The sequence below is a fragment of the Pseudorasbora parva genome, chromosome 1 (genome assembly GCF_024679245.1).
Source record: "Pseudorasbora parva isolate DD20220531a chromosome 1, ASM2467924v1, whole genome shotgun sequence".
In the NCBI taxonomy this organism is placed as follows: domain Eukaryota; kingdom Metazoa; phylum Chordata; class Actinopteri; order Cypriniformes; family Gobionidae; genus Pseudorasbora; species Pseudorasbora parva.
In genome coordinates, this window is record NC_090172.1 from 46695641 (window position 1) to 46716561 (window position 20921).

The 20921-nt window shown below is 39.4% G+C and overlaps 1 protein-coding gene across 2 annotated transcripts in view; it reads right to left on the reverse strand.

The window, feature by feature from the left end:
- zanl (zonadhesin, like) overlaps positions 1-14789 on the reverse strand; it is a 41386-nt gene extending 26597 nt beyond the window's left edge. Inside the window, exons 1-44 of one of the 2 annotated variants that reach the window (XM_067442958.1) lie at positions 14740-14789; positions 13503-13649; positions 12999-13261; positions 12582-12666; positions 12344-12493; positions 12068-12232; positions 11772-11872; positions 11176-11254; positions 10880-11077; positions 10596-10789; positions 10369-10513; positions 10006-10250; positions 9747-9895; positions 9540-9668; positions 9294-9432; positions 9068-9209; positions 8746-8942; positions 8513-8651; positions 8130-8246; positions 7891-8015; positions 7437-7582; positions 7090-7233; positions 6897-7004; positions 6619-6788; positions 6021-6223; positions 5722-5863; positions 5431-5547; positions 5193-5317; positions 4735-4880; positions 4390-4533; positions 4197-4304; positions 3919-4088; positions 3321-3523; positions 3022-3163; positions 2615-2737; positions 2331-2524; positions 2104-2248; positions 1726-1970; positions 1467-1615; positions 1260-1388; positions 1014-1152; positions 788-929; positions 466-662; positions 233-371 (exon numbers count right to left, since the gene is read on the reverse strand). In XM_067442958.1, coding sequence (XP_067299059.1) covers positions 233-371; positions 466-662; positions 788-929; positions 1014-1152; positions 1260-1388; positions 1467-1615; positions 1726-1970; positions 2104-2248; positions 2331-2524; positions 2615-2737; positions 3022-3163; positions 3321-3523; positions 3919-4088; positions 4197-4304; positions 4390-4533; positions 4735-4880; positions 5193-5317; positions 5431-5547; positions 5722-5863; positions 6021-6223; positions 6619-6788; positions 6897-7004; positions 7090-7233; positions 7437-7582; positions 7891-8015; positions 8130-8246; positions 8513-8651; positions 8746-8942; positions 9068-9209; positions 9294-9432; positions 9540-9668; positions 9747-9895; positions 10006-10250; positions 10369-10513; positions 10596-10789; positions 10880-11077; positions 11176-11254; positions 11772-11872; positions 12068-12232; positions 12344-12493; positions 12582-12666; positions 12999-13145 — 6316 coding nt within the window. In that variant the 5' untranslated portion in view covers positions 13146-13261; positions 13503-13649; positions 14740-14789. Of the gene's footprint in view, positions 1-232; positions 372-465; positions 663-787; positions 930-1013; positions 1153-1259; positions 1389-1466; positions 1616-1725; positions 1971-2103; positions 2249-2330; positions 2525-2614; positions 2738-3021; positions 3164-3320; positions 3524-3918; positions 4089-4196; positions 4305-4389; positions 4534-4734; positions 4881-5192; positions 5318-5430; positions 5548-5721; positions 5864-6020; positions 6224-6618; positions 6789-6896; positions 7005-7089; positions 7234-7436; positions 7583-7890; positions 8016-8129; positions 8247-8512; positions 8652-8745; positions 8943-9067; positions 9210-9293; positions 9433-9539; positions 9669-9746; positions 9896-10005; positions 10251-10368; positions 10514-10595; positions 10790-10879; positions 11078-11175; positions 11255-11771; positions 11873-12067; positions 12233-12343; positions 12494-12581; positions 12667-12998; positions 13262-13502; positions 13650-14739 lie in introns of those variants that run through there. The other variant, XM_067442957.1, reaches the window with a different exon arrangement.
- Positions 14790-20921: the final 6132 nt, after the last annotated feature.

Below are 20921 nucleotides of genomic sequence, written 5' to 3' on the forward strand. Positions count from 1 at the left end.
TTTAAAATACAAAAACTATTTTTAAGCGCTAAAGTTTGTGTAAAGTGCAATAGGATATTGTCAGACTCAGTATGTAAACAATGAAAAGTTTTTGGATGTCATAACCTGTTTTTATGTAATACTACATTATTACAATGGTATGCTATTATATAAAATATGTTCACACGTGCAGGCTTTAGCCGGACTGAAATTGGATGGATCGATGAAAAGTTTACCTAACTATGGCACTCACCTTCTGGGTAACACCCAATTACACCATCCTGTACTCCACATTGTTCCATTGGTGGACAGTCAGCAGCATTACAGGTAACGAATGGGGGGTCACACTTACACAGTAGCTCACAGTCCTTGGTGTAGTACTCTTCACCTGGCTAAAATCATGCAGAGAATAAATATGTTTGTTTGATTAAAAATACTTTAACAAACCCTCGCTGTTTTTAATGACACAAGGTTCAGTTTCCTCACCTGATAATATTGGCCATTATACCTGCAGCCACATGTGTCTTCTTTCACACACTGGCCAGCACTGAGGATGTATCCAGGGTCACAAACACATCCTTCAGAACAAGGCCCAGTGCACTGATTTGGTGGATATGGGCTACACGACGGTTGACAAATTGGTGCGCATGATTCAAAATGACTGTTGGGTGGGCATTTCAGAGCTAGAGAGGAAGAATGTGTGTTAGATTGAAGTTTATGGTTTGCACTATCTTAAAAGTATCAGAAATAGTACAAGCCACTGATGTCAGCAGTTTTTGTTTGAGGAATATGTATTTTTTAGACATACGACAGAAGGTGCTGTTTCTCCAGGGTCCAATTGTGACGCCACGGTCCTGACATTCGTTGACGTACGACTCTATTGCTTCACACAATGCAGAATGAGCTCCATCCAGCTCACACACATCAAACAAACAGTCTTTGAAGAAACCCTATACACACAGGGTTAAGATCTGTAAGTATCTTTTATTTGGTTTTATACACTAAAGCATTTTAAATAATCTGATTTCACTCACATTGGGGTTGACTTTTGGATGGCAAGCAGCAAATGGGCCATTGGTGTCCAATATGATACCACAGTAAGCCTGACCTTCATACAACTCCTGCTCAGCATCTGTACATCCTGGGGTTGGGTCGACCTCTGGCTTGTTACACCTGAAGGGCAGAATCAATGTTAAGTCAACTATAATATGAATTAATTGATAACATACTGCTGATGAGTCTTTTAGAACTGACAGTTTGAGCATTGCATAATGCCTTACTTAGGGTCTGTGTTCCAGCTGTGGCCAAAGTCATTGGGGCTTTGGACCTGTTCGCCAGTCGGGGTCTGGAAGTCATCCTTAGGGTCTCCGTTGTAGTCCCCACACAGTCCACAAAGTTTGTCTTCATAGCTGTAAAATTATCACATTTAAAAGTGAATCAAGCTATAAAAGTTGTTATTAAAATACTTTTATAAGAACCATACTCACTCCTTGATAACTTTAATGTCCATAAAGTGGTTCCCATCATAACGTACAGTTACTCCAAAGTTCAAAGACACTGTGTAGTGCTTGCCAGACTTAAAAATGTCAACACCACTGACAGGACTCAGAGGAATGTTCACATTGGTTCCATTGACCTGAGAAAAGTCAGAAAACATAACTGGCCATTTGAATGTGCCTCTAAATAAGATGTATACAGTATATGTACATTAGCAGTAATATTGAAATGAATGTTCTTTTCTCTTACCTGCACAGTTCCTCCTTTCAGAATGGACACTATCACTCCCAGCGCATGGACATGAACTGCTTTTACATAGCTGATATAAGGATTGTTGTAGCGATTCTCATTGTCTGTGTATACAGCGAAGTAAGGCACATCCGTGCTGTTACAAGGTTCGGACATCAGGTAAGAACAGTTTCCCATGAAGTCGTAGCGGCGCTTATCAAACGTGGTGTAATGGGGGTCACCAGAAGCAATACAAGTGGAGGTTCCTGTGAGTGAAAAATATCTTGGTGTCAAAGATACATATATATATATATATATATATATATATATATATATATATTAAAAAATAAATAAAATAAATAATTAAGGGAAGATTTTTGTTGTTGTTTTGTACATTACCCTTAGGGTAGCAGCCGTGCACTCCACCAACCTCCCGACATTCTTCTGTCACAGGGTCACAGGTGTTGTCCACACAGTCGAATGTGTAGTTGCCAGCACAGCGACACAATTTGGAACAGCCATTTCCAAATATGATCTCACCAGGCTGAGTATAAATACAGAGCAAGTTTAGAGCAAAGGCTTAGGTCCAAGAACTGGATAAGAATGCAGCCTCACAACTTTTGTACCTCAAAGTAATTGTTTTCTTCATCCAGGCACCCACACTGCTCAATAGGAACACAGCGCCGGCCACGGAAAACAAATCCTGGTTTACAGAAGCAGCCGCTGATGCAAGAACCAGAGCAGTTGGTGGAGGGTTCTGCACAGGTAGGAATACAGGCTGGGCCACAATCAATGTATTCAGAGTCTGGAGGGCAGTTCACTGTTGGAAAACATGAAGGCTTGTTTAGCTATACGAACATTGGAATTTCTTGATAGACCTTTATAAGAAAAATAGAACAGTTTAAATTACCTGGTGGAGTTGGTTTTGGAGTAGTTGGCTTAGGTGTTGTTGGTTTAGGAGTTGATGGACTTGGTGTTGTTGGTTTAGGTGTAGTGTGTTGGGGTGTAGATGGCTTAGGTGTTGTTGGAGTTTCTAAAATCAAGCAAGAAAACAATCAACAGTAGTTCACTCTTGATAGTGCAGGTACTCATGAAGTGATGTACTTTATCATCAAATGAGGCAATGCGGGTCAGTAGAGACAGAACAAAAAATTATATATAAAGAGACAGATAAAATTCAAGATCTTTTCAGAGTCTCAACTGGTTTGTGTATAACTGCATGTGTGTATATGCATGGTGTGATAATACGTGTAAATAAATATACCAGTACATGTGTTCAAAACTTTATTATGTATAAACCAGCACTATAATTGCTACCATTTGGTTTGCAGATATAGTCTCCATCTTCAAGTTGGCAGGTCTCTGTAGGAAGACAGCTGGTGTTGTAACACTGAATAGTTCCTCCACCCTCACATGTACACTTCTGCATACAGCCCTCCAGATACCAGCTCTCATTCACCTAAACATCGCCACATTGATAGGAATGTGTCATTTTTGCAGTGCTTTCATGAATGTTGAACTCAACATTTTGACAATTTTTACATCAGTGGGTCCCATTTTCATTATTTTGTCCATGGCCCTAGAACCCCACTGGTCGGCCCTGGTTTTAAACTCACCGGGTGGTAGGAGCCTGAGGGGTCCACACAGCCGCAGTCTTTAACAGGAACACATTTGTTGTCACTGAGGATGAATCCAGGGTCGCACTCACAGCCCTCTACACACTTCTCACTGCAGCCCGGTGGTCCATTGATACCCAGACATGTCTCTGGACAGGAGCTCACACATATAGAGTAATGGCTGTTTGGAGGACATACCAGAGCTGTAGAAAAATAGCGTAAAGCATCAGTAATTGACTGTGAAATTAAGGCTGAAGTGGGGATGCAGTGTGGAGTATGTAGTTCCTCAGTCCCATGTCCTCTTCCCTCACTGATAGCATTCCTGCCATAAAAGCCTCATAAATAATAAAAACAATAAGGCTAAAGTTAACGTAAGTGATCAACTCTAGCTGTCCTTTTATAACCTCCTGAACTCATTTTGATCATTTAAATTGTGCATTAGGGAGAGCTGAAAGCACGCTTGTTACTGCATATGTAAATTGTTAGTCTTGCATAGATGTAAGTTGCCAAATTTGTCAAATGCTGCTTTATTATGTTTAAATTAAAACATAATACACTTTATTCAATGTGATACAATCTATAAGAGAGTATGACTCACGGCAGAAGTCTGGCTCCCTCCACTGATAGACAGGTGCACCTGCACTCAGGCAAGCATCAGTGTAAGCTTGAAGCTGGTCACAAAGGACCTGCTGCAGTCCTTGATAACGGCACATATCAAACACACAGCTCTGGAAGAAAGGTAACGGGTCCACCACATTTATACAGTCCCTGTGAGGAGCAAATGTAAGAGAAAGTGTACAATGGTTAAGCACTACAAGTCTTTTAACATTGCTTATTACCAGTGTTTGGACATTTTATAGTTTGGTTAATCCTAACCTAAAAGGTCCATTTGTGTCATTTATTCTCCCACAGTTTTCTGGGTTTGACACCACACCCTCCAGTACAGGATCACAGGGCGGTTGAGGTCCAGGGTCAGGTTTGCACCTGAAAACACAACATCATCATTGAACATAAGAAGTCAACCTAATCCTCAAAACATTGTGCTGCATGTGCAGTAAGAGGTACTGACGTCGCATCCTCATCCTCATCAGTTTGCCAGCTGTCGCCAAACTGATTTGAGCTGTCAGCTTGGGAACCATTTGGCTTAGTGAAATCATTGTTGGGGTTTCCATCATAGTCTCCACACAGGCCACACATCTGGTCATAGTAGGAACTGATAAAATGAGTAAGAGAGGAACAAATAGAGAGAGATTAATGTAAATAGGTTTGTTTCCCTAGAAACACTTTACAGGATTTCCCCAAGTCCTATAACCCTGAACTATCATGGGGGGTCTTAGTGTTTTTTGACAAATACTTCAGGTCAGTGATGTACTGTGTATATATTCCAATGAGGCTGTTTCCAGAGTTTCAGTACCTGGGAACAGAGATCTTGGCGTAATGGTTGCCGTCCCACTTCACCTCCAGGCCAAACGGAGTTGTGAGGATTACATATTGGCCAGCAAGAGAGAGAGAAATGAGTGGAGATGGGGAGTGGGGAAGTGACACCCTGAGTCCATTTACCTGGATGTGTGAAAAAAGAGATAATCAATAGAGATGGACTGAAGAATAACATTAGTTTCTTTTTCTTTTGATTTAAAGGAACAATTATTCCTGGAAAACTGAAAATGGACAGAGGAATAGATTAGGAACAACTGAAAAGAAAAAAAATGTAAGATGAAAACTATGATGTTCATTTACTTAACCTCAGAGATTTAAATGTCAGGAAAAACTAAAATATAGTTTAGCTGTTGACTTAAAATCTTAATTCTTTATTTGAAGATTACTGAATTATTTCAGTAACGGTTTAATAATGCAGCTGCTGTGGATACTGACCAGAGTTTTCCTGTTTTTCATCATTGTCACAGTGACTCCATCAACAGTCACGTACAGTTTCCTCAGGTAAGAAACACCAGAAATTCCTCTCTCTTCATTCTTACCCTCAATGGAGAACCAGGGGCCTGCAGACCCAGGAGAGAGAGGATAGTAAAGTTAATTCAATGCTATACACTTGGATTCTTATTAAACTCTGCTGATTGTGGATAGTTTTAACTTGGTTTTGGCCATTGCTTACCAGTGTTGTTTTTACAGGTGCGGGCCAGAGTGTAGGTGCAAGTGCCCATGAAGCTGTAGTATTTGCCATCAAAGGTGTTATAATGAGGGTCACCAGAGATAATACAGTCTTGAGATCCTGGGGGATTTAGAAAATATATATTTTATACTCATCATCCGTTTCGCATTAGTATATTGTATTGTATAGTGCATTGTTTGTAAAATAAAATAAAATAATAATTAACTGCCTAAGAATACAGCATACTATTACATATAGTACATTTACATGTACAGTTAACATGAACTTTATTACCAAGTGGTTTGCAGATATAGTCTCCATCTTCAAGTTGGCAGGTCTCTGTAGGAAGACAGCTGGTGTTGTAACACTGAATAGTTCCTCCACCCTCACATGTACACTTCTGCATACAGCCCTCCAGATACCAGCTCTCATTCACCTAAACATCGCCACATTGATAGGAATGTGTCATTTTTGCAGTTCTTTCATGAATGTTGAACTCAACATTTTGACAATTTTTACATCAGTGGGTCCCATTTTCATTATCTTGTCCATGGCCCTAGAACCCCACTGGTTGGCCCTGGTTTTAAACTCACCGGGTGGTAGGAGCCTGAGGGGTCCACACAGCCGCAGTCTTTAACAGGAACACATTTGTTGTCACTGAGGATGAATCCAGGGTCACACTCACAGCCCTCTACACACTTCTCACTGCAGCCCGGTGGTCCATTGATACCCAGACATGTCTCTGGACAGGAGCTCACACATATAGAGTAATGGCTGTTTGGAGGACATACCAGAGCTGTAGAAAAATAGCGTAAAGCATCAGTAATTGACTGTGAAATTAAGGCTGAAGTGGGGATGCAGTGTGGAGTATGTAGTTCCCCAGTCCCATGTCCTCCTTCCTCACTGATGGCATTCCTGCCATAAAAGCCTCATAAATAATAAAAACAATAAGGCTAAAGTTAACGTAAGTGATCAACTCTAGCTGTCATTTTATAACCTCCTGAACTTATTTTGATCATTTAAATTGTGCATTAGGGAGAGCTGAAAGCACGCTTGTTACTGCATATGTAAATTGTTATTCTTGCATAGATGTAAGTTGCCAAATTTGTCAAATGCTGCTTTATTATGTTTAAATTAAAACATAATACACTTTATTCAATGTGATACAATCTATAAGAGAGTATGACTCACGGCAGAAGTCTGGCTCCCTCCACTGATAGACAGGTGCACCTGCACTCAGGCAAGCATCAGTGTAAGCTTGAAGCTGGTCACAAAGGACCTGCTGCAGTCCTTGATAACGGCACATATCAAACACACAGCTCTGGAAGAAAGGCAACGGGTCCACCACATTTATACAGTCCCTGTGAGGAGCAAATGTAAGAGAAAGTGTACAATGGTTAAGCACTACAAGTCTTTTAACATTGCTTATTACCAGTGTTTGGACATTTTATAGTTTGGTTAATCCTAACCTAAAAGGTCCATTTGTGTCATTTATTCTCCCACAGTTTTCTGGGTTTGACACCACACCCTCCAGTACAGGATCACAGGGCGGTTGAGGTCCAGGGTCAGGCTTGCACCTGAAAACACAACATCATCATTGAACATAAGAAGTCAACCTAATCCTCAAAACATTGTGCTGCATGTGCAGTAAGAGGTACTGACGTCGCATCCTCATCCTCATCAGTTTGCCAGCTGTCGCCAAACTGATTTGAGCTGTCAGCTTGGGAACCATTTGGCTTAGTGAAATCATTGCTGGGGTTTCCATCATAGTTTCCACACAGGCCACACATCTGGTCATAGTAGGAACTGATAAAATGAGTAAGAGAGGAACAAATAGAGAGAGAGATTAATGTAAATAGGTTTGTTTCCCTAGAAACACTTTACAGGATTTCCCCAAGTCCTATAACCCTGAACTATCATGGGGGGTCTTAGTGTTTTCTGACAAATACTTCAGGTCAGTGATGTACTGTGTATATATTCCAATGAGGCTGTTTCCAGAGTTTCAGTACCTGGGAACAGAGATCTTGGCGTAATGGTTGCCGTCCCACTTCACCTCCAGGCCAAACGGAGTTGTGAGGATTACATATTGGCCAGCAAGAGAGAGAGAAATGAGTGGAGATGGGGAGTGGGGAAGTGACACCCTGAGTCCATTTACCTGGATGTGTGAAAAAAGAGATAATCAATAGAGATGGACTGAAGAATAACATTAGTTTCTTTTTCTTTTGATTTAAAGGAACAATTATTCCTGGAAAACTGAAAATGGACAGAGGAATAGATTAGGAACAAATGAAAGAAAATATTTAAGATAAAAACTATTATGTCCATTTTCTTAATTTAAAAGATTTAAATGTCAGAAAACTTCAAATATAGTTTAGCTGTTGACTTAAAATCTTAATTCTTTATTTGAAGATTACACAATAATTTCAATGGCGATTTAATAATGCAGCTGCTGTGGATACTGACCAGAGTTTTCCTGTTTTTCATCATTGTCACAGTGACTCCATCAACAGTCACATACAGTTTCCTCAGGTAAGAAACACCAGAAATTCCTCTCTCTTCATTCTTACCCTCAATGGAGAACCAGGGGCCTGCAGACCCAGGAGAGAGAGGATAGTAAAGTTAATTTGATGCTTTACACTTGGATTCTTATTTAAACTCTGCTGATTGTGGATAGTTTTAACTTGGTTTTGGCCATTGCTTACCAGTGTTGTTTTTACAGGTGCGGGCCAGAGTGTAGGTGCAAGTGCCCATGAAGCTGTAGTATTTGCCATCAAAGGTGTTATAATGAGGGTCACCAGAGATAATACAGTCTTGAGATCCTGAGGGATTGCGAAAAGAGAACGATTAAGTTATTTTTAAATACAAAAACAATTTTTAAGGGCTAAAGTTTGTGTAAAGTGCAATAGGATATTGTCAGACTCAGTATGTAAACAATGAAAAGTTTTTGGATGTCATAATCTGTTTTTATGTAATACTACATTATTACAATGGTATGCTATTATATAAAATATGTTCACACGTGCAGGCTTTAGCCGGACTGAAATTGGATGGATCAATGAAAAGTTTACCTAACTATGGCACTCACCTTCTGGGTAACACCCAATTACACCATCCTGTACTCCACATTGTTCCATTGGTGGACAGTCAGCAGCATTACAGGTAACGAATGGGGGGTCACACTTACACAGTAGCTCACAGTCCTTGGTGTAGTACTCTTCACCTGGCTAAAATCATGCAGAGAATAAATATGTTTGTTTGATTAAAAATACTTTAACAAACCCTCGCTGTTTTTAATGACACAAGGTTCAGTTTCCTTACCTGATAATATTGGCCATTATACCTGCAGCCACATGTGTCTTCTTTCACACACTGGCCAGCACTGAGGATGTATCCAGGGTCACAAACACATCCTTCAGAACAAGGCCCAGTGCACTGATTTGGTGGATATGGGCTACACGACGGTTGACAAATTGGTGCGCATGATTCAAAATGACTGTTGGGTGGGCATTTCAGAGCTAGAGAGGAAGAATGTGTGTTAGATTGAAGTTTATGGTTTGCACTATCTTAAAAGTATGAGAAATAGTACAAGCCACTGATGTCAGCAGTTTTTGTTTGAGGAATATTTATTTTTTAGACATACGACAGAAGGTGCTGTTTCTCCAGGGTCCAATTGTTACGCCACGGTCCTGACATTCGTTGACGTACGACTCTATTGCTTCACACAATGCAGAATGAGCTCCATCCAGCTCACACACATCAAACAAACAGTCTTTGAAGAAACCCTATACACACAGGGTTAAGATCTGTAAGTATCTTTTATTTGGTTTTATACACTAAAGCATTTTAAATCATCTGATTTCACTCACATTGGGGTTGACTTTTGGATGGCAAGCAGCAAATGGGCCATTGGTGTCCAATATGATACCACAGTAAGCCTGACCTTCATACAACTCCTGCTCAGCATCTGTACATCCTGGGGTTGGGTCGACCTCTGGCTTGTTACATCTGAAGGGCAGAATCAAAGTTAAGTCATCTATGATATGAATTAATTGATAACATACTGCTGATGAGTCTTTTAGAACTGACAGTTTGAGCATTGCATAATGCCTTACTTAGGGTCTGTGTTCCAGCTGTGGCCAAAGTCATTGGGGCTTTGGACCTGTTCGCCAGTCGGGGTCTGGAAGTCATCCTTAGGGTCTCCGTTGTAGTCCCCACACAGTCCACAAAGTTTGTCTTCATAGCTGTAAAATTATCACATTTAAAAGTGAATCAAGCTATAAAAGTTGTTATTAAAATACTTTTATAAGAACCATACTCACTCCTTGATAACTTTAATGTCCATAAAGTGGTTCCCATCATAACGTACAGTTACTCCAAAGTTCAAAAACACTGTGTAGTGCTTGCCAGACTTAAAAATGTCAACACCACTGACAGGACTCAGAGGAATGTTCACATTGGTTCCATTGACCTGAGAAAAGTCAGAAAACATAACTGGCCATTTGAATGTGCCTCTAAATAAGATGTATACAGTATATGTACATAAGCAGTAATATTGAAATTAATGTTCTTTTCTCTTACCTGCACAGTTCCTCCTTTCAGAATGGACACTATCACTCCCAGCGCATGGACATGAACTGCTTTTACATAGCTGATATAAGGATTGTTGTAGCGATTCTCATTGTCTGTGTATACAGCGAAGTAAGGCACATCCGTGCTGTTACAAGGTTCGGACATCAGGTAAGAACAGTTTCCCATGAAGTCGTAGCGGCGCTTATCAAACGTGGTGTAATGGGGGTCACCAGAAGCAATACAAGTGGAGGTTCCTGTGAGTGAAAAATATCTTGGTGTCAAAGATACATTTATATATATATATATATATATATATATATATAATAAAATAAATAATTAAGGGAAGATTTTTGTTGTTGTTTTGTACATTACCCTTAGGGTAGCAGCCGTGCACTCCACCAACCTCCCGACATTCTTCTGTCACAGGGTCACAGGTGTTGTCCACACAGTCGAATGTGTAGTTGCCAGCACAGCGACACAACTTGGAACAGCCATTTCCAAATATGATCTCACCAGGCTGAGTATAAATACAGAGCAAGTTTAGAGCAAAGGCTTAGGTCCAAGAACTGGATAAGAATGCAGCCTCACAACTTTTGTACCTCAAAGTAATTGTTTTCTTCATCCAGGCACCCACACTGCTCAATAGGAACACAGCGCCGGCCACGGAAAACAAATCCTGGTTTACAGAAGCAGCCGCTGATGCAAGAACCAGAGCAGTTGGTGGAGGGTTCTGCACAGGTAGGAATACAGGCTGGGCCACAATCAATGTATTCAGAGTCTGGAGGGCAGTTCACTGTTGGAAAACATGAAGGCTTGTTTAGCTATACGAACATTGGAATTTCTTGATAGACCTTTATAAGAAAAATAGAACAGTTTAACTTACCTGGTGGAGTTGGTTTTGGAGTAGTTGGCTTAGGTGTTGTTGGTTTAGGAGTTGATGGACTTGGTGTTGTTGGTTTAGGTGTAGTGTGTTGGGGTGTAGATGGCTTAGGTGTTGTTGGTTTAGGAGTTGATGGACTCTGTGTTGTTGGTTTAGGTGTAGTAGATTGGGGTGTAGTGGGTTTAGGAGTTGTTGGAGTTGCTAAAATCGAGCAAGAAAACAATCAATACACTGGTGCTTTCCCCATAATTGTGACAATTGCTACGTATAGCCTTGAAATGACACAATCTTCCACCTACCTGTACAAGTGGTTATACAGACACTATCTATTGCAATATCTGTCTTGTCTGTTTCACCAAACACACCAACAACTACAAACTGAAATATAAAAATATAAAAATATGAGTAACAGTTGTAATGGCAAAAAAATTAACTCTGTCGCTTTACTGAATAAGAGACAAACATTAGACAATTATCTTTATAAAGGTTTATTTCTTGCAAGAATGAGCCACAGTCAACACAGTCATCAGTTCCTGCATCGAGTGTGAACTGAAGACATAACAGAAGCCACAATCTCTTATACCCCTATTGTCAAAACAATCCCTCTCAGCAGTTTTTCACACATGGTAAGAGTTTTAAACATAGCACAGAAGTGTCCTGCATGGCAGAGACACATATTAGCTTCTGTATGAATATAAACGCACTCTAAATAATCAATATTCTTCATCAGTGATTACAAATTTTCCATTACACAGTGTACACATGTGCACCTTTGGAAACATTTATAATGAATACAAATTACTTTGTAACCCAAATAGGTCACATAATTATTTAAAAAGATATATATAAAGAAGGTCTGTCAAAAATAGCTCCTAACTAAGAGAATAAAACTGACCTGCACTGTGTCAGCTGTTCCGATGTAGAGAACACTTGCAGGCTTCCAGGCCTGACCTTGATTCCCTTTGAGGCTGAAAATAGGGGCTCCAAGTGCCCCACCTAAAACAAAACAATAATAAATAAATCTGAGATAATAGATATTAATCTAGATTATACATTTTTCAGAAACCATTGATCATCAAGTCGATTCATTGCTTTATATGTGCATATGATCCTTATGCTATTGTAATATCAAAATTGTCCTTTAAAGAGGTTTAAATAAACACAATCTTCATCATATAGAATGACTCCTACCAGTGATGACTGCATGGACATTAAGTTCCATGTTGGTAGCACTACCATACATGTAGTAATGAAAGTCCAGCTGCAAGCACCCAGAGGCTGAGGTAGAGGGACTCCAGAGCTGAGCAGATTCTCCTTCAATGCTATAGCTGGAGTCCATTAACAAGTATGACCCCACTACATTGGAAAGAAATAGTTTGAGAATATAGTGAATGTTTAGAGGGCTGAAAGAAGCCCTTAAAATCACTGTTGTCTTGATCAAAGTCACAGGTGGAATGTTGGACTCACATCCTGGTTTGGAGAAATCATCCTCAGGGCCAGTGCCTGGTGTTTCTGTCGGTCCACTCCAAAAATCCCAACCATAGATATCGTCATTTGATACCTCATTCCTCCAGTCACAATAGTCACTCTCATCAAAATCACACCCAGCTATACAGCCTGTAAACAAACAAATAAATGTTTTTATTATCATTATAGTAAAAATTAAATGGGTATCTTTGTAACCTGCAATAATAGAATAAAGTACCAGCACAGGCTCCCTCGCTGATGACAATGTTATCCAAGGCAGTGTCACATGATGAAGAAAACCCACGCATTGCTTGAAACACAATCTAGAAGAGAAAAATGACATTAAAGCAGGCTGAACTGTCATTAAGAGCTTCATCAGTGCTCTCTGTCTTATGTCTTTTTTATAACTGATGTTGAAGATAGAGACAATATAGATTAGACATACTATAATGCATAAGCCTTGTAGCCATAAACACAGTGGGCACAATGAAATTTAATTTAAGTTTTTATGACAATGCAGTCAGGTATGGCAGGACAGGCACCCATGTGTATTTCATTTTTTTTTTAAAGCATGTTAGAGGCTTGGAATAATTTCTATAACCTTACATGAACACTTGAATTAACACTAATTGCAATCTTTTGCAGACCGACTTACCTGAGTCTGCCCGGCTGTAATGGGCACTGTGACAGAAGCTCCAAGCCATGATGGGCTCTGAAACCCACTTTTTTGCCACAGTTCTTCCTCAGAGTTGGAACTTTTGGCCAGCACAGTCAGAGTGTTACTGTTGTCACTGCCATACATGTAGTAGTAGAACTGTACACAGATCTCAGCCGGTCCATTACTAATAATGGGGCTGAGGAGGCGTACTTTCTGTCCATTTATGCTGTTGTCAGCCTCATGATATATGTAATATCCAGCTTTGGGAAAAGGGGTTGCAAGGAACAGTAACAAAAAGTGATTTACAATTTCATAGGTTACCTGACAAAACATTTTGAATTAGTGTAACATAATTAGTGTACTACATTTTGTAAAGATTTGTAATTTTAGTATTTTCATTTTTTTCCAAAGTGCTGCTGAAAAACATTCGGCAATTAATGTGCATCTTTAATGACTATCTGAACACTGGATTGTTGGTTGTTGGTTGTTGCTCATACTCACAGCCATCCGGATAGTCTCCATTAGGTCCTGTGCCTGGAGTTGGGGTGGGTCCGGCATGGCGTGTCCAATCACCGTTATCTGTGATGTCTTGTTGAAAGTTGCAGAAAGGTTGTTCATTTTTGTTGAAGTCACAGGAGGCCAACACTACTTAAAAGAGAGAAAAACAAGACATTTCAATTTCCCATGGAAGAATTGGTCTAGAATTGACTTTACCTGGAATTCTAGTGTATTTTAAATAAATTAAAGGGTTAGTTCACCCAAAAATGAAAATTCTGTCAATAATTTTACTTACGCTAATGTCGTTCGACAGCCGTAAGACTCACTAAAGACGTCGTTACAAAGCCCATCTCACTACAGTGGCTCTGTGACGAGAATAGATTTTGTGCGCAAAAACCCCCCCAAAATAATTAACGACTTATCTAGCGTGGGCCGATTTCAAAACAAAGATTCGAACGGTTATGAATCAGTGTATCGATTCATGATTCAGATCACCAATGTCATGTGATTTCAGCAAATTTGCGGTTTGACAGTACGCTGATTCATAACGGTTCAACACTTTGTTTTGAAATCGGCCCATCGCTATACAAGTCATTATTTAGTTTTTTTTGCACACAAAAACTATTCTCGTCGCTTCATAAAATGATTGTAGAGCAGCAGTAGTGAGATGAGCTTTGTAACAATGTTTTTAGTGCCGTTTATGGGTCTTGAGAGAGGAAATTACATTGGTGTCAATGAAGGCCTTTCTGAGCCATTGGATTTAAACAAAAAATATCTTCATTTGTATTCCGAAGATGAACGGCGGTCTTATGGGTGTCGAACGACATTAGGGTAAGTAATTAATGACATAATTTTCATTTTTGGGTGAATTAACCCTTTAGGTGTTAAATCATAAACAGTCCTGAAATTAGGAATAAGGAATGTTAAGATTTGTGTGTATTGTTTTCCAGTTGTAAAATGCCATAAATGTTCTTTGTTTATAATGTGTTGGTAATGGACATGAACCATAGATATGCTTTATGGAGTCCTACCATACTCCACCCATTTACAACCAGTTCTCATGTCATTTTGTAATCACATGTGTCCTTGCTTGATTGCCAGTGTGAACATTTTGTGCATGTTTTGTGCATTTTTTTTTTTTTTTTTTTTGGTGACTAAACAAGTCAGGAAATTTTGCAATAGCACTAACTCCCTTGTCAATCATTGTCCCTTTTAACATTTTATATGATGATTTACTTACCAGCATCTCTCTCTGCCACGGCATATCTATGAAAACATGAAATAATTGAGCCTGAGTTAACAAATATTAGAAAAAGACAAAAGAGCTGGCTTTTTATGCATGTTAAATATTAGATTAACTGGATACAAATTTAAGAATTCCCTGTATACACAGGCATAAAAGCAGTGTAATTAAGTTACATAATAGCAGTCATCATCATAACATTGGTATTGTTCCCATCATTATGATCATATGAAGAGTTTGGTTCCAAAACGCAATAAAAGCCATTTAAATTCCCGCCAAAATGTGCATTGTATCTGGTCGGTATTGAAAAGTCATTTTTTAATTTTAAGCAAAATGCGATTTCCACCATGTTATTGTCATGTTTTCTCCCTATTCTCCACTCATTCTCTCTCACTCTCTCTTTAACACAGGTTTACTCAAATTAATCAAAATTGATTTGTTGCATTTTGGAACCAAACTCTTCATATTATCACAGTCAAGGGTCAAAGTTGCTTTTTAAATTAGATGTTTAAAGCTTAATGACATTTAAACAAAGACTGTAAGGAAATTACAATAAATGCCTCAGCAATGCATTCATGTTGTGTATAAAATTAAGAAACAGCAAAACTCTGACTGTTAATGAGCATTTACCCTTTCCATTTTGGGGGTCTTTGCATGTAATTGTATTGGATGAATCTTGTTCATTGTATATACTGTATATACAATTGTATATACATTAATATTTACTATAATGTATACCATTTCTGCCAGTACATACACTATCTTTTACTAAATATGCTTAAAAGCTAATTAGGTTTGAATTTACATTTTTGCTGAAACATACCAAGTTACTGAATAATTATGAGCATCTCACCTTTTCTCACTGTTGTCTATAGTGAAGCAACCTGTTATCCATATTAATACTAGTAATAACTCCAGATGTCCCATGTCTGGATTAATGAATGGTGTTATGCTCACTAAGACAGAAGTGAGAAAGATTTCTGAGTTTATAAAGGGTCGGTTGATGTGTGGTCGGTGAGGCAGGGCATGAAAAGGTGTGTATCAGTTTTTATCACTTTTATGAATATTATTTTACATAGCTTATTGCAAAACCAGTTTAGTGAATCAGTAACTGTTTGTGATAGGACCTGGGTGTGTTCCCCCTGTTTTCTTAGGTTTTCTGGGTGGAAACGTTTATCAGAAGATGCAGTGTATTGCTCAGTACAAAGACCTTTGAATTGATATGTCAAGGAATCCCCATGTGGTTTATCAATTAGTTTTTCTTTTATAAGATGATTAGAAAAAAATGCCTAATGGGGTTCTATAGAGCCCAAGGGTTCTTGACTCATTTTTAAAGAACGCTTTATGCCAAAAAAGGCACTATTATATAAGGATAGATTACTGTAATTAGAGAAAAACTGTCATCTTTTAATTAAAACCAAATCCATAAAATGATGGATAAAACTTTACCCCTAAAAGGTTATACACCAATCAGGCATAACATTATGACTGATATTGTGTTGGTCCCCATTTTGCTGCCAAAACAGTCCTGACCTGACTCTGCATGGACTCTGTAAATGTACATCAATTGTACACTCCTTATTGCAGTGCATTATGGGATTGAATGAGTGGACTTGATAACTTCCACTATGGTTTGGGAAAACACTACAAATGGCTGTCCCCTCAAATAGTACCCTATATAAGGGTATAGGGTGTGATTTCGGACACAGTCCATGACAAGAAATGAACGAGGACAAGGAAACAGGAACTAAAGCCCTATTCGGACTGGATTAGTTTAGCATGTCCCCATAAAGTGGGGGTAAAGTAATTATAACCAGAGGTTCTCTGTGATTTTAGTCCCGTCCGAATGTGCCATCTTGGTAATCATTACGGACAATGTCAGTAAAGATTACCGAGACTTTTACCTTCTGTAAAAAGGTCCGGAAAAATGACCTCTGGTAATACTAATCCCGTTCGAATAGACCTGCTGTAAAAATGTATGGTAAAATTCCGTCATTTCCTGTTTAAAAGTAAAAAAACAACAACTTGGAGGCACTTGAAGCATTCGGCTGGGTTGTAGGTGGTGGGACAAATCTGTGGCAAACGTCCAGTATTTTTCGGATATCATTTAAAGCAAAAAGAAGATAAAAAGCACTTATTAGAGGCACAACACTTATTTTAGCTCTAGGAAAGTGTCTATTACCAACACAATCCAATCAGAATCGTTAGACTGGACCTAACTGTTTATTAAAACACACATATATATTGGAGACGGAGTTCAGACTGGTGCTCAGGTTGTGTATTTGCTCACGTGATAACGGTAACGTCATACGCACATGACGTCAAGGAGGTGCGTAAAGCGAGTTACTCCTCCCACTTCTGCTAGTTTTACTGAGATGTCTTATCCCGTGCAAATTGGCCATTAATATTACAGACGTCCTGAGGTAAAATGACTTTACCCCCATGTCCCCATTAATTTTCCGAAAACAAATGAAGATGTTTTTGTTGAAATCCGACGGCTCAGACAGGCCTTCATTTACACCAATTTAATTTAATCTCTCAAGACCCATAAATGGCACTAAAGACGTCGTTACAAAGCCCATCTCACTACAGTGGCTCTACAATAATTTTATGAAGTGACAAAAACAGCTTTTGTGTGCAAAAAAAAAAAAGACGTATAAAGTGTTGGGCCGATTTCAAAACAAAGATTCGAACGGTTATGAATCAACGTATTGATTCATGATTCGGATGGAGTTAAAAAACGCAAGTAAAACAAACGGTTATCAGTTTAAACTAAATGCTGTTGGACTCGATATAGTGTTCCTTACAGCTTACCTAAACTCCGGTTATCCATATCGACATGCAGCCAGGAATCGTGTTTTCCTTACATTTATATGAGCCTGATTTCAATAGGCCTACATAAATATTGATCAATGTCAGTCATCACAATATCGAGAGTAAATACCGTATTTATACGCATATGGGACTACTGAATCGTGGCTGCTTGTAAAGAATGGAAAACAACTATTTATTCCAATTCTTATTATAAGCTTATAAAATTTTTTTTTAATATATATCGCCAGACAGTGTGCAAAGAGTGCTCCCGTTATAATCACTAAAAGTTGTCACTCATTCAATGAATGTGATCTCACAAAGCTCCATTAGCCTATTAATAAGTGAAGCTGACTAGACAATGAAATCTCTTAATCAGCATAAATAATGTCTACACATTGTAAGAGACGATTTGCACATGTACAGAACTTGAGCAGTGGTGGATTCTAACTTCAACCTGTGACTGGCCATTGCGGCCAAGAAATCAACTGTATGTCTATGATTGGCTACATTACTCACTGAAGCACTGGATCTTTTGACAACTATTTTTTTCCGCAGATTCTAGACCAGCAGTTATGGGCAGTTTTTTCCAGCAATCAGTAGCAGATGCACCGGGCGGCAGTAGTTTAAGTGAGAAAATTGCATGCTATTATCAAGTCCATCTCCCTTGTACAGTCGAAAGATCTTTAAACCAGCAACAAGGTTGATTTAAAAATTTTACCTGGCATTGTGACAGATATGATCACTAAGAGCATTTCATTCCTCACAATTATGTTTTAGGTAGGCTATATCAATATTAAGTGTATGTGTGTGGGGGGGGGGGGATGCATTTCATGTTCAGCTTTTTACACTGTTCAAAAAATAAGTTGGACATTTGATGAAGTATTTCTGTGCCAAAAATACTCTTTCTGTTTTCTCACTGTTTTTTTTCTAGTATGGGTCCGCTTGACGCCGACAAGAGCGGAATGTCCTTGTACAGGTTTGTCTTCCAGAAAAGCACGCGTGCGACCAGAGCGAAAGAGCAAATGTCGCTCATTAACACTTCTGCTGCGTTCACACCGCATGCGAATGACGCAAATAAATGGCGCTATTCGCGCAAAGTTGGACGCGTGAACATTTTTAATCCATTCGCTTCATTCGCACGTGAAATTCGCTTCATTCGCGTGCGGTATGAACGCAGCATTCGGCTTTAGGGAGTCACAGAGGACTTCACCAAAATCAACAATGTAAACAAAGTGTGTTTTTGGTTGTCAGGACAAGACAAAACCATGTACAGCTTTCCAAAGAAACTTGCTAATGGGACAGTGGGTGGAGTTTTTCCAGAGTTGTGCTTGTGCGGTTATACTAAATTCTATTCAGAATATGAGTCTGACACTGCTCCATTAGGCTTTAATTATGAGGCGTGTTTCAATCGAACCAGGAAAGACATCAATTGAATAAACCTACAACCAATCCGAGCAGAGGCATATAATAACATTAGTTGCCAAATGTCAACAGAACTCAACTGCACTGTGTTGCCAAGTCTGCGTTTTTCCCCGCGGGTTATTTTCCATGTCCGTGGTTTAGAGTCCTGCAACGGGTCGCGGGTACCCGCATAAAAGTGGCTAAAACGGGTGGATTGTAACATTTATAAAATTCACGGGCAGGGATGCAGGCAGGAACTCTGTGCGGGCGGGTAGTAGCGCAGATGAAAAATAGGCCTATGTGCAATTTTTCTGTGGCGAGGTGAACGAGAGAGAGAGAGAGAGCGAGACCGGGGCGTGATTGTGAATGAGCGTATGGGCATATGGGAAGAGAGATCACCAGACCTGGATTTGACGTTGAGTTGTGTTTACGTTTTATTATGTGTGTGCGTGTGGCAGATGTCCGTGAGGGGCTACCCACGTTACTTTCGGTTTGTTTGATTAAAGTCTTTCAAATGTTCGCCGGTTCCCGCCTCCTTCTTCCCCCCTCGAACATATTGTAGGCTATTACAATTTCTATGTCCAAATTACCATTACACATACACACAACAACGATATGCCATTTGACCCGTCACCACCACTGCGACATTGAAACTTTTGTTGATGCCTCTCGTAGCCCAGAAGGAGCGAGCGTTGCAGGAGTAGCAATGGATGAAGTAAAAGTAAAGTTGGTGAGTGGAGTAGCCTTTATGAAATTGTTGACAACGAGTCTTTAAAGGCACTTTTGCCTGTTTTATTAGCCCATTCATGACGCTGTTGTGATGTTGAGAGAGGTGCAGGATAAAAAAATAAAGAATTTGAATTTGAATGATTTTAGCGTATGTGATTTATCGCGGGCACGGGTCAGGTAACGGGCCAAATATTAACGGGTCTGGACGGGTGTGGATTTAATTTTGAAATTTTCACAGGTCACGGGTCTTATCTGGTGCTAAACCTTGCGGGTACGGGCGGGGACAGGTCTCAGAAAAAGGACCCGTGCAGGACTCTGCCGCGGATTGGAGCGACCTCAATTATGTGATGAATGCGAATTTTAGCAAGTAACCTTGCCAAAATAACACACATTTTATAACACCCCCCCCCCCCCCACACACACACACACACACAGATACATAACTACTTTGGGCTAGTAGTTTGCAGGGTTTTTTTGTAAAAACTTGGCAACCCATATCTGCACGCGCGCTGGAATAAACCATTTTTGTGGGGGTTTGAAGAAAAAAGAAAGAATTTAAGGATACACAGAGTACTTACCAACAGGATCATCATTTCTGAGAGAAATAGTTAAAGCTACACTGTGTGATATTTTACCCCATCTAGCGGTGTAAAGGTATATGACCATCCAGTGAATAATAGTTTCTGTTCCTCTGCATTATGATTTCGTTTTAACTCCTACGGTGGCCGATTTAGTCCAAGATTAACATGGCAATCCCCCTCTTCACATTCGACACGGTGCCATCGAGTGTTAAAACGCGAAAGGCGAAGCTTGAATGTATGGGTATGTCCCTCTTTGGCTAATGTACTTTCAAGGTGAAGGGGCAATATTGCGACCAGCATTCGAACCCCTCACACATATGTATTTTCAATGGCATATTATAAACTTACAAGAATACTTTATTACTTGAAAGAAGTAAATATAAATTAATAACATACATTTTTGAAAGAGTTAAGTGTTTTTAGCTAAGAATAAACTAAAAAAGTTACACAGTGTAGCTTTAAGGTGAATGCATATACAAACAAACTCGTTTAGGATTTGAACCAATTCAACCAAGAGCCTAGATGACGTGGATGTTTACGTTACTGTTTATCATCTGTCCGTCATCGTCTAAAGCCCGCCCTGATAAATTCATTGGTCCGAACAGTTTCTTTTCGGGCATAATCATTCATCTGTGGTAGGCTATCTCTGTGGAC